This window comes from Solanum dulcamara, chromosome 3 (assembly GCF_947179165.1).
Source record: "Solanum dulcamara chromosome 3, daSolDulc1.2, whole genome shotgun sequence".
Taxonomy (NCBI): Eukaryota; Viridiplantae; Streptophyta; class Magnoliopsida; order Solanales; family Solanaceae; genus Solanum; species Solanum dulcamara.
Window position 1 is genome coordinate 79,968,957 of NC_077239.1, and position 15,732 is coordinate 79,984,688.

Here is a 15,732-nt window from a genome sequence, read left to right on the forward strand (position 1 = left end):
TACGTTAAGTCAATTTTAGTATGTCTTCAACAATTATGTAAGTAGACAAGTAAATGATACTAGTACTTGGAAATGATAACCATTGGGTAGACTGATAAATATTTCTCATTTTCAATTAAAAATTTAAAGTTTGAGCTATAGTGTACTAAATTATCTTTAATTAAAAAAAGGTAATATTTCTAGATGTGAATCTAAATTAATCTTATCTTAAAGTAGTATCGAAATATAAAGAATTATTAGTGCATGTATGATGAATAATACATAGCATCAATGTGTAATCATTAATTTGTATTATAGTTAAAAAGGAAGCTGCAAATTTCACTTTAATTTTTTGCACTTTTTTGAAAGAAAAAAGAGTACTTTTTTCCCCTTTTCACAATGTCTACTTGAAAAAAGAACTCCTAAAAAGCTCTCCCCTCTTTTTTATCTAGATAATAATAATCAATAAAAGAGGTACAAATTTGGACCAGAAATGATTCTGCTTTTGGTTTTATTATGTCATGGATATATTAACTTTAAACTTTGTTTTATTTATGAGTATTAATTTAGATATAATTTTGTATGGATCATTTACAAACATGTTTTGATAGTGTTCTAATGTGAAATCAACTATGTTTGGAGGGGAAAACATGCTACCGAAGGCCCGATTAAATTTAGATTGACGTATTGTAGGGTTTATTTCTGGAGCGACACTTCAAGTAGAATTTTTTCTGTTTCTAGGAATTTGATCCCGAGACCTCTTGATTAAGGGTGGTGGAATCTCAATCATTAATTTGACCTGATCTTGGAATCAAGATGCATGCTAATTTCATACGACTAGGAGGAGCGGCAAGTATAAGTTGAGGCAAAATAGATATTATTTAATCATCCTAAATGGATATATGTATATGTAAAATATACAATCATGTTTATTTTGGTGTAAAAACTATAATAATACTTTAAGTCCATAGTCAAATATTTAGTATAATTTCTTAATATATATATACAAGGTATGAATAAAAACTACTAACTATTGATCATGATTAGGGCTGAACACGAAAAATCAAAAAATCGAACCAAACCGATAACCAAACCAAACCGGAAAAAAAAACCGACATTTATTTGGTTTGATTTGGTTTGGTTTTTAAATTTAAAAACCTACTATATTTGGTTTGGTTTTGGTTTCAAGTCTAAAAAAAACCGAAAAAACCGAACCAAACCGACTTTATATATACATATTTTAAAAATTAAATTTGTATATATATGTGTGTGTATTTTAATTTTTTTATGAAAAAAATACAATTTATATTGATTTTTTATATTTTTGATCTTGGGCCATTCTTTTGAATTATACTAAATAAAGTAAAAATAAATAAAATATAGACTTCATACACAGAAAAGCTACTCACAATTACAAATAGTAAAACTTTAGGTGAGTCATTCTCTATTATTAAACATGTATGCGTCAATCTTGGCTAGTAGCTACTGGCTACAATGAAATTTATAATAAGAAAATACTTTTGAAATTTATTTTCTGTTTATTCAAATAGTGACTACAAGGTATTTTAAAAACCGATAAAAACCGAAAAAACCGAAAAAACCGATAAAAACCGACAAAAACCGAATAGTAAAAATCGATATCGTTTGATTTGGTTTGATTTGATAATTTGAAAAACCGACTCAATTGGTTTGATTATTTTTTAATTAAAAACCGATCCAAACCGAACCGTGAGCACCCCTAATCATGATAATCAACCATCTAGATTCGTCCTTGTATAATATACACACACCAACACTATCGAATGGTACGATTTGATGGATGATATCCTCCTACCCTGTAACTAGAGATCTTAGATCCGAATCCTGAAAATAGATTTTTTAAGTGTAATCTTACCCAATGATTAAACAAATAAAACGCATAAAATCAAACAAACACACAGTAACACATATGATCAAAATTCACCCACGCTCAATATTTACATCAAATCAGTAAATGCATGTATCATATGTTTATATTTAAATGTCATATCATCTAATCATGATTAATTAATATATCATTTAATCACTTAATCATGATAAATTAATACGGTTTAACGTAGTAACGGAAATATACTATGGTAGTTGATAAATCAAAATTGTTTACCAAACAAAAGAACAAATTAAAGCCGTGACATGCGATACAAATTATGATTACATTGACATTTAAAAAGTCTTCATTACAAATTTTGCAGCTGTAAATCCATATGCTAAATTACTCTACTTTTTTCAACTCACTTTTCTAATTTTCCATAATTTTGTTTTAGTCAAATCACACATCATTTGCTTAACCTTTTTATTGGTTCTAATCTTAATACTTTCTTTAACCTTTTCGTAGTTTACCAATTTGATTTAATTTTACGACTTTATTGTTGATATAAAGTTTTTGGAGAAAAATAAAGAAAAGAAAGGAGAAAAAAGAAGAAAAGTCACATAGTTTATAATTATCCAAGAACATTTATTGATAATCTAGTCAAACACTATTGGAATGCTAAGAATCTCATGAAGAGTTCGATCCTGATTCATGATGAACATTGACAGCATGCTTAACACGTGAAAATCAGATGGAAAGTGGTATTTTCGATGACATGCAAATGAGTAGCGCGAAATAGTTAACACATTAATTGCATGCATTTGTTGATATATACTAGGGTGAAAACCCCCTAAGGGGTCTAACCTAACCTCCAAGGTGCACCCCAATTGAAAAGCGCTAGACAGACTAAGGACATTGAGATAAGAAAAGTAACTTAGAGTGGCTGAATGGGGTGGGGATGTTGGAGGGTTGGGGTGGGGTAGGGTATGATCAACGTAGAAAGACAGTTATGTGTCTTATGAAATTTGTTTATTCTACCCATGAAAGTTCTTTTTCGATTTTTTAAGAAACTTGTTCTCGTAGAAAATGTATTTCTACAATATTAAACAACCAAACATGAGAAAATTAAAATCATTTATCCTCTATACCAACACACCCTTAGGCCTTTATTTCATGGAAATGGAGGAAAATATGTTCATTTTTTTGTAACATTGTCAAGATGTTTCCCTGTCTTTACATGTTTGTTGTAAATGTTTGAAATGGTCAAAGTTTGCCAATCAAAAATGAAAGTATTTGGTAGATTAGGAATGTACATGAAAAAAAAATTCTTGTTTTTCTTTTTTGGGGGAAGAATTATTGGGAGAATTTCACGAATTGTCACTCAATTTTAATTTATTATATTAAAATTATTTAACTAACTTCTTTTATATAAAAATCACTTAATTTTGTCCAGGCATCACAAAAAAATAATTGTATTCAAAATGTCATTCAACTTTACTGAAATATTGTAAATGAAAATATTATTGACATCGATGTGAGAAAATCTCACACAATAGGTAGGAAAATACTTATCTACACTCTACATTGATACCAAACCATGTAAATTTACAATAATGAAGTTATTTAATAAAAAGATATTAAGTGCTAAAATTATAGTTTTCAAAAAAAAATACTATTCTTTTTCCTGTAATATTACGCAGAAGCAGACAGTAGCAATATGTCCATCTTAGCTCGAAGAAATGAACCAAAGAGCTATAACCACAGAAAATGTGCTCAAATCAGATAAAAGGGCAGCCCGATGCTCTAAATTCCCGCTATACTCAGATTCCAAAAACCACAAATAATCTACTATACGCAACATTACGCTACATTTTTTGCAACAAAAATGTCACAACTCAAACCTGTCAACACATGATCACATGATAACAACTTAACCGATTACTCAAATCAGTTGGCATTTTGCATGTTTTTTCCCTTCAACTTATGTTCGGGGGAGGGAGAGATTGTTCATGGATCATATCATATCTGTAAATTAGTTTGCATGACAAGTAGACTCAAATGTATAATTTAAAGATCAAACATTACAGTAGAGCTCAAAAGATTGAAAAGTTCAATCAAGAAATAACATCTGTTGGTTGATCAAAAGGCTTGTTAGAGTTCCCTTGTTCCATTTTAATCTGTCCTCCATCCATCAGTGCAGAACCTGAATTGCCACCCTGAATTAAAACAACATTAAATAAAATAGCTGTTAGATCTATGCAATTATTTTTTTACGGTTTATAAATGCGAATATAATGTTCTAAAAACCTTCAAACTTGTTGACTCTGCAAATGTCGACTCCACTTCTCTTAGGTGCTCCTCTGTTTTCATATCGTCCTGATAATTTGAACGAAAACAAATTATTATTACACTTCCATATGGCAATCAGTATGAAAATGATCGATAAGGGTTAAGCAGGAACGGGGGGAATGATGTATAATATTCATGGAATAACAAGGATTTGCCAGATGCAGTAGAAGTATATGGTGATACTACATTCTGATGAGAGGAGAAGGATGGAAGTCGAGTATTGTCTTATTTATTTAGTAACACCTGAAATTTCTTGGAGGTAAAAACATGTTCTCACTCAATGAACAAGTTAAGATACAATGTGATCAAAAGGACTACAGGATATCAACTAAAAGATCATGGACGTTACATGAGGTGTGAGAATCATGATTTGGAGGTTAAGAATGGCCTAAGAGGAAAGAAAAGGAATTTCAGAAGTAGGACTTCCACAAGAGCTGGTCCACATACGAAAACTAAAAAACATCGACTTAAAGATCTCCGACTATTTTTGAGTAAGGGATTGCTTGTGAAGCTTAACTTCCAAGTGCGTTACTAGTTTCTACCAATTAACGGCGATTAGAATCACTATTAACCTACCACAAACCTTTCTTCACCGACAACTACTACTGCGCCTCAGTCCCAAACAAATTGGGGTCGACTATATGAATCCTCACTGACCATGTTCACCAGTTAAATTCACCCAAGGCCAAAGCATAAGAAAGCACTACATGTAATCCTCAATCACAGATGCAGTTACTGCCGTAAACCCCCACCCCCATTCCCTCTTTATACTGATCACCAAAAGCATTTTCCACTATGGTTCAAGATGATATTGACTCAAGGGAGATGCAAACTCAAAATGTTCAGAATGGCAACCACAAGCAGCAGTTTTTCCTATAACAGTATATGAAGCGAGAATCCATCAACATCAAGGAGAGAATTTGTAGCACATTAGAAATGAACGAGGAATTTTTTTTGTTAAACTAATGTCTGCACAGAAACAACAGATACCGAATTGAAATCATTGACATACATCACAAAAACAGATGATCACATCTAAACATTGTTTCAGATACAAAGTTAAGGCTGATGCATACCGTGTCTTTTCCTTCAGGCTCAACATTTTCCCTCCTCACTCTGCTAGGAATGGGCTTACTGTATAAACGGAACATGGCATGAATCACACTTTAGATAATAAGCAAGATAACAGGGTGCAGGTTGAAGAACTAATATATCTCTGTGCAGATGAATAAAATAGAAAAAGTGAAGTACCGTTCTTCGCCATTCGTGTCAGAATCAGCATCCCATCTTGAATCTGCATCCTCTTGATCTTCGTCAGCCTGAATGTTGCAAAAATACATTAACATCTTCCAACAGAAAATCTAAACATTCTTTTTTCAATATCAGATAAATCTCCTGTGGGCTGCTAGCCTGAGTCCAGTTAGCTTTCAAGTTCAAATCCCAGGGAGTATGGGCTCCCCCCGCTACCCTCCTCCTAACTTATATACAAGGTTTTGTCCATGGTACAGTTTGAACCCATGATGTGTGCTTAGCCCACACATCAGGTGTTGTGTCCTTACCGTCGAACCAAAGCCCTGGGGGGAAAATCCAACAACATTCTTATCAATGGCAGAAATATGAAAGCCTATCATACATAGGGCTGCGTACATGTGACCAGGAGGTCACGGGTTCAAGCCTGGAAACAGCCTCTGGCAGAAATGCAAGGTAAGGTTGCGTACAATAGACCCTTGTGGTCGGGCCCTTCCCCGGACCCTGCGCATAGCGGGAGCTTTAGTGCACCGGGCTGCCCCTTTTATCATACATAGGGCAGGGTTATGCTGGCATCTTTTAAAGTGGAACATAAATTGCTAAATATAGAAAGTGGCAAATATGGAAACAAATAGTAGCATAGATCCAACAATTTTGTCTCAAATTATAACCCAATCTTAGTAACTGAAACTCAAACACCTAGTAGAAACTGGTAATGTTTCTAAGAGCAATGTTAGGTAAATGAAGGCAAACCTCCGGCAATTCAGTGTCCGGTGGTCGTTCCTGGAACTGTACACTTGGGGCATGCTGAAGCTTCGAAAGATTATCAAGCAGCTTTGATCTTATATCTTCTAAAATCTGACGAGAATTTTTGTTCTCCATGTTACTTGGAGCAACATGCAAGGTATAATCTGGACCAAAGTATTCATAATATTCATGTTGTGGCATCTTATCTTCAAGCTCTATTCCTAATGCAACTCCTGTCTGCTCAAACACAGAAGAACAATTCACAAGTATTAGAAAATCACAACATGTATCACAAAGTAGAGTCAACTGTTCGGATTTTTAAAAAAAAAGAGGGTCCAATAGTCTTCTTTTTTCACTCTCTCCCCCCCTTCTTTTATCCCATTTTTCGGGCGGCAGGAGGTAGAGTTAATGTGATTAAGAAGCCCACTTGAATGTTAAAAGAAAAACTCATGTCCATTTTCCTAAAGCCCAAACATCCACATTCCCACAGTAGTCTCCTTTTCAACTTTCTACAGTAAAAAAAATAAAAATAATAATCTGTGTCCACATGCTACCACTTCTACTACCAATGAGCATGCATTTTCAACTCAACAACAACAAATCCAGTATAGTCTCTTTAGTGGGGTCTAGGGAGGGTGAGATGTACACAAACCTTATAATAGATATTTGATTAAAAATAAAAGGAGAATAACATTCATTTTCAGAACTTTGCGTTCTTTGGATACTGAAACACTTGAGGGTGTCAAATGGTAAGGAAAAACACTGTATCCATTTATATTCACGCTACTATAAATCAAACAGCAAGAGGCAAACATGTCGAACAGTTAATAGACTTATGAGAACTCACATACTTTGGCATGTTTGCTGTGTAAAATGAAAACATCATAACAATGTGAGCCTTTGGTTTGATTTTGTTTTTAACCAAAAACCGGCCAAACCGAACCATGCAAATCCCTATTCATGGGTAATAAATAGGATTTTTTTATTGACGGTTTAATATTTAAATCTTATTTAGTACGATGATGATATAAAATAAGCTTAAATGAAGAAGAGGGGATTCACATAGCCGACTTCAACTTGATTGGGACTGAGGCATAGTTGGTTGTTGCTGTTTTAATTTTTAAATCATCTACAGAATTTGGCAAGTTAAATTTGAGATTTTTAATCATTGTCCCCTGATGGTCTTTCTTTTCTGTTCTACTTTCTGGCATGGGGCTGTATGTTGTCAAACTACTATAGTAAAAGATCATTCTTTTTTTTAATTCCTTTTTTCTCTCTTCGGTAGGTTACTTCATTCAAAACATATTCACAATCAAAATGATACCGAAAAGAAGAAAAGTCAGCCTAATTCAATCATCACTCTTAGATGTATGCTCAAATTGATAGTGTAAAGGACTTGCTTACTTCGTAACACCAGCAACGAGCAACATTACGAATTGTGTAACCACCTCCACCAAGCAACAACAGAGGCACATTGAAAGACCTCATGTATTTGACACATTCAGCATGACCTTTAATAGAGAGATTAAAGCAGCCTAGCCTATCGCCAGACAAGGAATCTGCACCACATTGTAAGACCACAGCACCAGGCTTAAAAACTTCCATCACTTTGCCCATTATTGGCTTAAAGAGGGACTGATAGCTCTCATCATCAATTCCATCATCTAGTGGAACATTAAGAGAGTAGTATTTTCCACTTCCATATCCAATATCACGTACATCCCCTGTACCAGGAAAGTAATCTCCAAATTTATGAAAGGAAACTGTCATGACCCTATCTGTAGTATAAAAGGCCTCTTCCACGCCATCACCATGATGGATATCAATATCCACATACAACACCCTCTGCAACAGTAATATAAACAAGCCAAATTAGCAATGAAGAACTTATACAGACTAGGAATGTAAATGTGATTGTTATGTGTTGGATGCATGCATATGTATTGACATTTTGTTAATGATTCTAAAGATAACACCAACTTTACCAGTTTCAAAAAAAATAAAAAATTGTAAAGCTAACATCATGTTGTTTAGTTGATAATTCTAAAGCTACTAAGACCATGTCATAATGGGTTGAACTGAAATGGAAGAGTAGGATTGCACATTATCAACATTAACACAAATTTATCCTACCCTTGACAGTAGTACATAAATTTGTTTTCTGCCCCTTCCCATCATACCAGAAAACTTCGGGGACGATAAACACCTCGCTTGAAACCAATAAGTCTGTCTACCCATGTGAAGCTTCATTGGAAATGAACTTCGAGATGGGCAAGAAACTGAAGCCATCATCAGTTGTACATCTTTTATTTGTTGTCCAAGAAGATATGTGAATGTGTCCTTTATAAGCCAAAACAATCAGCAAGTGGTCTAGACTAGAATTTGCATATTTTGTGTATCTCTAGCTCATGGAAACTACCATCCAGAAATATTTTGATAGCTGGGCAACCCAAAAAAGCTTTCAAGAAACTAGAATTTTGTTATATAATTACTACTCCACTTAACAATAAAGAAGCACACTTCAATGAATATTTCAAAAAAAGAGAGAAGCTTCGGTGATCAAATGAAAAAATATGATGCCTTGAGCAACCAATCCTCAGTGGTACCATTAGCATATGAGAGCATACTTGGTGCATTGCCTAATCATGCATTTACTGTCATTAATAATCCAACAATTATGCGGATAAGGTGTAAAAGTTGAAATTCTGTTTTGGGGTCAACTCTTGGTAAATTGGAAGATAATATAGAAATATAACTTTATACCCTTACAGCAATCATAAAATGGATTCGAACAGCATATTTATACATAGGCTGCTTTTCAAGCAAGGAGATTCAAGGATGACTTCATAAATCCCTCCTATTTCATAAATTCCTAGTTGTTGCTCGAATTCGGGTGTGGCAGTGTGGGTGTCTAATACTGAGGTCAGTTTAAGGTTTGGGGGTACAGATCCAAGTATAGATACGGGTATAGAGATTCGGCTAAAAATAATTCAAATATCTAAGAATAGAGTTATATTTCGAAATTATAAGATATTATGTGGAAAAATTACAAGGTATTATGAGGAAAAAATATTGATCTCCTCAGAAGGTGATTTAAGGAAAAGGACTCACATGGAAATTTCTATATACAAGATACTCCATTTTCTTTCAATTTCACCTTAGCTTTTGTTTTGATTGCAGAAATCATTGCATCTGTCCCAAATTTTCTTCGTTGATTTTGGTTAAAGTACCAAATCTGGTACGGATCCCAGTCCCACACCCACACCCATGTCATGTCGAAACAGGTGTTGCACCGAAAGTGAAGAGTCCGAGCAACTTACTAACCTAATCCAATGAGGCTAGTTATTTTATTTAATGCGATTTCCTGAAGACTACATGATAAAATAGCCTGGCCATGGGATGGTTCGATTGCTGATCACAATATCACAATATAGCTCGTTGACAAGATATCAATGTATGAAAAGTAAGTGAATATTGAGAAAATGTGAAAAATGTGTGCTGACCAATTTTGTCTAAGAATTTAAATCAGTCAATCAACCTCCATTTGGGAAGTGAGTAAAGAACAGAAATAATGACACCAACCTCGTGGACTTTGAGTAGCTCCAAAATAGCCAACACAATATCGTTCACATAGCAGAAACCAGACGCTTCACATTTCTTGGCATGATGCAATCCACCAGCCCAATTTACAGCTATATCACAGTGTCCATGGTTTAACTTAACTGCCCCACCAACAGAACCTCCAGCATAGGTTTGGCAGAAGGAATAAAGGCCATCAAAAACTGGACAGTCCTCCCCAACATTGAACCTCTTCAGCTGCCTCAGCTGATCTTGCTGTGTTTCAGGGGTTACGCTTCTCAAGAAAGCAATATAATCATCAGCATGAAACCTGCAGAGATCCTTATCTCTAGCAGGATTTGGCTTCAGAACATGCATATGTTGTAATAGACCATAGTGGGCAAGAAGAGCATGTGTCATCCGCATTCTATGCGGCTTCATTGGGTGTCCTTGTCCATAATAGTAATTGCCAACTTCAGGATCATAGAAATAACTTACTTTTCTCTTCTTTCCATCTGCACCAGATGCTAGGGAGTTTCCTCCAACATCCATTTCCCAAGCTATAAACCAGTAAGGCTAAACCTATAACAAATGGAAAGCAAAGCCAGGAGGACAATTCAGCAATGCAAAGTAAATCTCAATACAGATTGACAACCAGGAACCAGCCAATGAGGTTGATGTAAATCCCAAAATTTAGATCTATTCTCTTAGAATAAAGAATATACATTCTCAAAGAAACCAATGAATAAGGCACAATTTGATATGAACACCCATACAAAAACAGAAGACAACACCATAAACAAATACTAAGAAGGGTGTAGAGTCACTATGACTTGCCAAATTAGGTTTAGATTGGAAGATTTAGCCCAAAAAAACAACAGCAACAAGAAAACCACTTCGCCTCAATGCCAAACTAGTCAGGGAATTTGTCAAAAAGAAGCTTCAAAATGGAGAAAATTTAAGCAACAGACTACGAATCAATATAAGACAACAAAAACAACAATTGGGAAGAACTATGATACTATCTAGTCAGCTTCAGCAACCAAGATGATTTCTTTATGTGACCTCACAGAACATGTTATCTTTTCTTCACCTCCAAAAAAACCCATCATCCTGCCTATAGAAACTAAAGCTTGAATTCAATCACTATAACACTAAGTACATCAACCACGATGAAAGAAAGTAAACTTTTTTTCTTTAATACTAAATAATTAAAACAATACTTCTCCATAGACAGAAAAAAAAAAGAGGCACAAGTAAAGATATAAAATGCAGAAATAAGCCTCTCAACAGTAGATGTGAGCAAATCAATCCAGAATCCAAAACCTTAGGATAAATTAGTAGCTCCTTATACAATATGCAAGCATGACCCCACCCCCCTTCTCCACAATCCAACAAAAAAAAAGTAAAAAGGCTCAATTTTGTAGCATTTTAGAGTTTTTAAAGTTCAAAACTTTTGATAGAAACACACAAGCAGCAAGATTCAACAAACCCCATCAGACAAATCAATATTACTTTAACTATATCGAATTTTCCAACCCAAATTTTAACAAAAGACCCATAATTCCCACTTATAAACGACCCATATAAGCAAAATGCAAAAACCAATTAACCCATCATGGCAAAGACCAATTTTTTTTGCTCAAACACCCAAATAGACAGAAGGGTACTCAGCTAAACCATTTACCCAAAAATCTGTACAAGAAAAACAGTAAAGGCAACAACTTTACCATTCTTTTCTCTCTTTTTTCCCCTTTTTTCCTTACTCAGTTGTTAATTCAAGAATTTAGAGTCGAGCAAATAAAGAGGTTGATGGGGGGTGGGGTGGGGAGTGGGGGTGGGGGTGGAGTAGTAGAAGAGCTAACCTGGAAGTGAAAAGCAGAAGGTGCCGCCACTACTGTAGAGATCGCTAAAGGTTTTGAATAGAGAAGAAAGAACTAGATGTAAAATAGTAGTGAATTTGTGTCTTCAAAGAAATATAAAATGGGCTTTGATTATGCAATAAAAACGAAAAAAAAAATTACCAAAAAGAAATAAATATAAGTTTCTAATTTTTTTCGAATATCAATTAATTAATATCGTCTCCAAAGCTATTTCTACTTTTAATTTAATTCGTGTTAAGTAGGGATGGGGGTTCGATATTCGGTTAGAAATTTTCAAATTTAGAGTTTGTTAATTCGGTAATTAGTAGTTAAAAGTAGATATTACATACCGAATTTTTAAATTTTGGTCCGATAATTCGGTAACCGTTAAATCAAATTTCGATTCAGTATAGTATTCAATAAAATCGTATTGAAGTTATAACCGATTGTATTACAAAGTTAATATTATTGCTCCAATTATTTCTATTTTTTTTACGTAGAGGCACGATATAATAGAAGATCAACAAACAAGAAAACATTAAGAAAAGTAATTAACACAATTAAAAGACATATGTGTTTGGATTGTTTACATTTAGTCTTTAACTTTTTTCTTTGACTTGTACTAATAAGTTATGAGCGATATATGACATTCGTTAAGTAAATAATTCGATATTCAAAAAATATCAAATATCAAATTGTTCTAATATCTCATACCAAAATCAAATATCGTAATTCTAAAATTTTACTCTCAAATTCCATATCAAATACCAAACTATCAAATACCAAATTATTAAAAAATTCGATCCAATTTGATAATTCATTTTTCTATATTTTATACCCAATCTTAGTGCCAAGTCGTTCTGATATTTACTCTTCTCTTGGATACTTCTAGAACTTGTTGTAATTAGATTTCATAAAAATTAATTTCTCTGTTTTTTATTAATCAATTAATAACATCTCAATGCTAATTGGAGTTAAGTTATATGAATTCTCCTAAGTTATTACTATCTTTTCTTTGTGTCAAGTTATTATGCTATTTACTTTTTCCTCAAATACTTAATAGAGGTTATCGTAATTAAATTTCATACAGATTTCATATTTATTTTATACAAAAATAAAATTATTTAGCTCGTTTAAGAAAAAAAAGATTTGTTAGCTCAAATTATATTAATACGTAAAATTTAGCTATAACTAGTTCTCAAAATCAAAGTACTTGATATGTCTATATGGAACATTAGATCTTGAGTTATTGTGTTATGTCCTTGTCTAAGTTGTCATTAATTTCAATAGATTACGCTAATATCTATTAATATTGTAGGGGTAAATATGATCATTTTAAGAGTACAAAAAGCAAATATTATATATTGATGACACGGTGATTTAACATTGTAGGAATAAATCTGACCTTTTTAGAGTTTGTGAGTAAATATGATTCTAAAGTTGAATGAAAAAGACAAACATCTTGAAAAAGTAAAACAAAGGGCAATTATGACTTATTAAATAATGTTTGTTTTCATTTTTTATAACTATTTATTTCTAACTTTTCACCTAACATATTTAAAACCACAAGATTAAATGACATTTTATTATAGTAAACTTTATCTAAATTCCATAATGGAAAAGTCTAATTATTATACATCCCTCATCTTACCAAAATTATCCGATTTTCCTTTTTTTCAGTTTTGCTGATACATTCGTTATGTATATGATACATCAACTTTAGCTGTAGAATAGCTAATGCAGATCATCTATTTATGGATAGTATCTTAATATAAGGTATGATTGGTTCTTTAAATCAATTACTGATCTAATTAATGGGATTAATTGATTAAAAAAATAATAGTTGTGTACATGAAGATTCAAGACAAAAAAACAGAGCATCAATTCAAACCAAAGTCGATTTTAATTTTTTTTTCAGTTTTGCTGATACATTAGTTATGTATCTGATATATCATCTTTAACTGTAGAATAGTTAATGCATATCAGCTATTTATGGATAGTATCTTAATATAAGGTATAATTGATTCTTTAAATGAATTACTGATCTAATTAATGAGATTAATTTGTTAAGAAAATAACGGTTATGTTCATGAAGATTCAAGCCAAAAAACAGAGCATCGTCTCGAATGGAAAAAACAGAACATCAATTCAAACCAAAGTCGATTTCAATTTTTTTTTCCAGTTTTGTTGATACATAAGTTATGTATATGATACATTAACTTTAGCTGTAGAATAGTTAATGCACATCAGCTATTTATGAATAGTATTTTAATATAAGGTATGATTGGTTCTTTAAATGAATTATTGATCTAATTAATGAGATTAATTTGTTAAAAAAAGCAACGGTTATGTTCATGAAGATTCAAGCCAAAAAACAGAGCATCGTCTCGAATGGAAAAAACAGAGCATCAATTCAAACAAAAAGACGATTTTGACTTTTTTTTTAGTTTTGCTGATACATAAGTTATGTATCTGATACATCAAGGGGTGAGACGGGATCTTTTTGATGACGTACTTCATTCCCTGCATTGACATGAAAAATGATTAAATACACTTGAACTTTATACATAAATATGATGTATCAGACACATTAAAATATTTGATACATGATAATCTGATACATACAGAAGATGTATCAAAAGCAGTAAGACTTCATAAATTATAATCTGATACATAAATGTAGATGTATCAGAATCATTAAAACTTGATACAATAGAAACTGACACTTAAACATGATGTATCAGAAGTAGTAAATCTCCAAAAAAAATGTCATTTAAAAAAAAAACACTGTGTATCAGAAGCGTTAACGCTTGATACATGAGAATCTGATACATAAATAATACGTATCAGAATAAAAAAACCTTCATAAAAACGGCATTAAAAAAAACTTAATTGAACCATACCTTTGGGAGATTATGACGTGTTGTAACCCCTTCAATCTTGTTGTCTAGTTCTTTGGATGCATGTTTAACTGGAGCTTTCGACTTCAATTTCTCACGTAAGTTATCCATCACTGCTGGATCGTTACGATGTTTGGATGTAACCTCGTCGTAACCTTCCCAAGATGAATCAGAACCAGGTGAAACAAGATTTTCTTTGATTTTTATTCAATTGTGTGAGACCATGAACAGATTCCATATGTATCATTGAAGATATGAGTTAAAAAAATAGAAAGACTTACAGAAGAAAGCAAAGGATACCAATTTTAGAAGATTTTTCAAAGATTTACAGAAGAAATCAAACGGTACAAATTTTAGGAGAAATCAGATTGAATGGGGATGAAGTGAGATTCCAAATAAGGAAAAACTTAAATATACCTTAGTTAGAACCTTGAAATTGAGTAACAAATGTACTCAGAAATTCAAAATCTCAAAAATTAATGAAGAGGAGCGAATTTAGGCGAGGATTTAGGGAGGAAGAGTGATGTATCAGTGAGGGAGAGAGAGTTAAAGGAAAAAGAGGGATTTTGGATATTTTTTGGTATAATAGGAAATACAAGTAAATATGGTATTAGAATATGTGTAAAAGGGTAATTTTTCCTTTATTATATTCCACATATCTTTAATTTAAGCAGAAGATTCAAAGTTTTTTTTTTTTAAAAAAATTATGTGTCAAGTCAAATCATGACAATCAAATTGATACGATGAATATTTTCTAAGCAGGACAAAAAAATCAAAACTAACCCTATAATATATAGGAAAAATTATATAAATACACAACTTACGATATCATAATCTCTAAAATTACCTACCATTTTAAAAAAAATTATAAAATTTTCCTCTCGGACACGTCCCCCATTAAGTAATGTATCATTTGCAATGTATCAGACAACCAAACAATGTATCTGAGAGCGATGAAAAAAATTATTTTTTTTATAATCGGAAAAACTTTTGGGATGGAATGTAATTAGCTCCCAAATGTATGAGATTTCTGTATTTTATACTCGTCTATAGACCTCATTCATGCAAAATCACCCAATCAATCTTGGGAAAAATACACAAATTAGACGCATTAGGTAAAATATTTATCCTAATTGGACCTAACCTAGACTACTTATCCTAATTGGTCCCACGACCTAAACTATTTACCTGACTGTCTCCTTGTTTTATTCACTGAACCACCGCTTCTTCATTCTTGATA

At 32.7% G+C, this 15,732-nt stretch overlaps 1 protein-coding gene across 1 annotated transcript; it reads right to left on the minus strand.

Moving 5' to 3' along the window:
• Nucleotides 1-3,748: 3,748 nt before the first annotated feature.
• On the minus strand, nt 3,749-11,700 carry LOC129883230 (histone deacetylase 19). Its single transcript, XM_055957843.1, has 8 exons — nt 11,596-11,700; nt 9,755-10,312; nt 7,577-8,017; nt 6,179-6,409; nt 5,429-5,496; nt 5,254-5,311; nt 4,136-4,204; nt 3,749-4,044 (listed from the first exon to the last, which is right to left on the minus strand). The coding sequence occupies exons 2-8, from the start codon at nt 10,280-10,282 to the stop codon at nt 3,943-3,945; spliced, it is 1,497 nt and encodes a 498-aa protein (XP_055813818.1). The 5' UTR covers nt 10,283-10,312; nt 11,596-11,700; the 3' UTR covers nt 3,749-3,942.
• Nucleotides 11,701-15,732: the final 4,032 nt, after the last annotated feature.